This window comes from Perkinsus marinus, assembly GCF_000006405.1.
Source record: "Perkinsus marinus ATCC 50983 genomic scaffold scf_1104296935102, whole genome shotgun sequence".
Taxonomy (NCBI): domain Eukaryota; phylum Perkinsozoa; order Perkinsida; family Perkinsidae; genus Perkinsus; species Perkinsus marinus.
Genome location: NW_003214608.1, coordinates 1 through 966, shown reverse-complemented (window position 1 = coordinate 966; position 966 = coordinate 1). Strand labels below are relative to the sequence as shown.

General features: G+C 46.2%; 1 protein-coding gene across 1 annotated transcript; it reads left to right on the top strand.

Annotated features, from left to right (window-relative positions):
* Positions 1-407: 407 nt before the first annotated feature.
* On the top strand, positions 408-840 carry Pmar_PMAR013596 (hypothetical protein; the record flags this gene model as incomplete). Its single annotated transcript, XM_002784532.1, has 1 exon — positions 408-840. A coding segment is annotated over one exon (433 nt), but the record flags the coding sequence as incomplete, so codon positions are not given.
* Between the last annotated feature and the right edge of the window lie 126 nt (positions 841-966).

The following is a 966-nucleotide window of genomic DNA, read 5'->3' as shown; positions in this document are numbered from 1 at the left end:
TGTTGTCTATGACTAACTCGTTATACGATCCGTTAGGATTGGTAATTGAGCTAGACATACAAGGAAGGTATCTGGTACAGAGAGCTTCCCAGTATGCGTGGGATACTAGACTACCAGATGACCTATGTGTTCTTACTAGTAAGTGGTTGGCCTTGGTTAAGAAGGCTGTCCTCGAGACCAAGGTTCCCAGAAAGATTGACTGTAAGAAGTTGCTTGTCTATGTTGATGCTAGCCAAAGCACTTGGGGGGTGGATATTAGAACTCCAAGTGGGACTAGGGTTTGCGCTAAAGGTGGTCTTTTCCCTCAGCCAAAGAGGGATAAGTGGACTATTCCGCGGAAGGAGCTACTTTCTCTTATTTATGGTAGAGGCCTTCTTATAAATGTGTGGAAAACAGTTGATGAGAGTATGAGAGATCAATGTGAAGCTCTCATACTGAGTGATTCTCAAATCAATTGTTACAGAGTCCACAAAGAAGACCAGGCGACTGATATGAAGGCGTGGGAACGCAAGACTATTCAGTCGATGCGTGGCTTTATGATGAATCATTCGGTCGTTCTACGTCATGTGGCTACTACCTGGAATTCCGCTGATGGTATTACCCGTGGTACCTTCCCTAATAAGGTTAGTGAAGATATGGTCAAGGCAACGGCCGCATGGTGGAAGACCGATGATTTTACACTCGAAGCCCCTTGGGGTATGTCAGTGGACTTTGACTTTGAACTGGTTGACGAAGGTATTATCAGTGATGCTAAGGAAGAGGCCGCTGATGAGACTGCGGATCCCGTAAACCGGGTGGCTAAGCTGACGCTTGAGAGTGCTGATGGCTCTTTGGACCTCAGTATTAGGAAGCATCAGGATTTACTACGCCGACTTAGAAGATGGCAAGCGAAGGCTCTGAAGAAGGCGTACCAAGAACCCTCATGGGAAGAAGCTTGGTTGAGTCTTTTATTATGGAAGCAGTCTT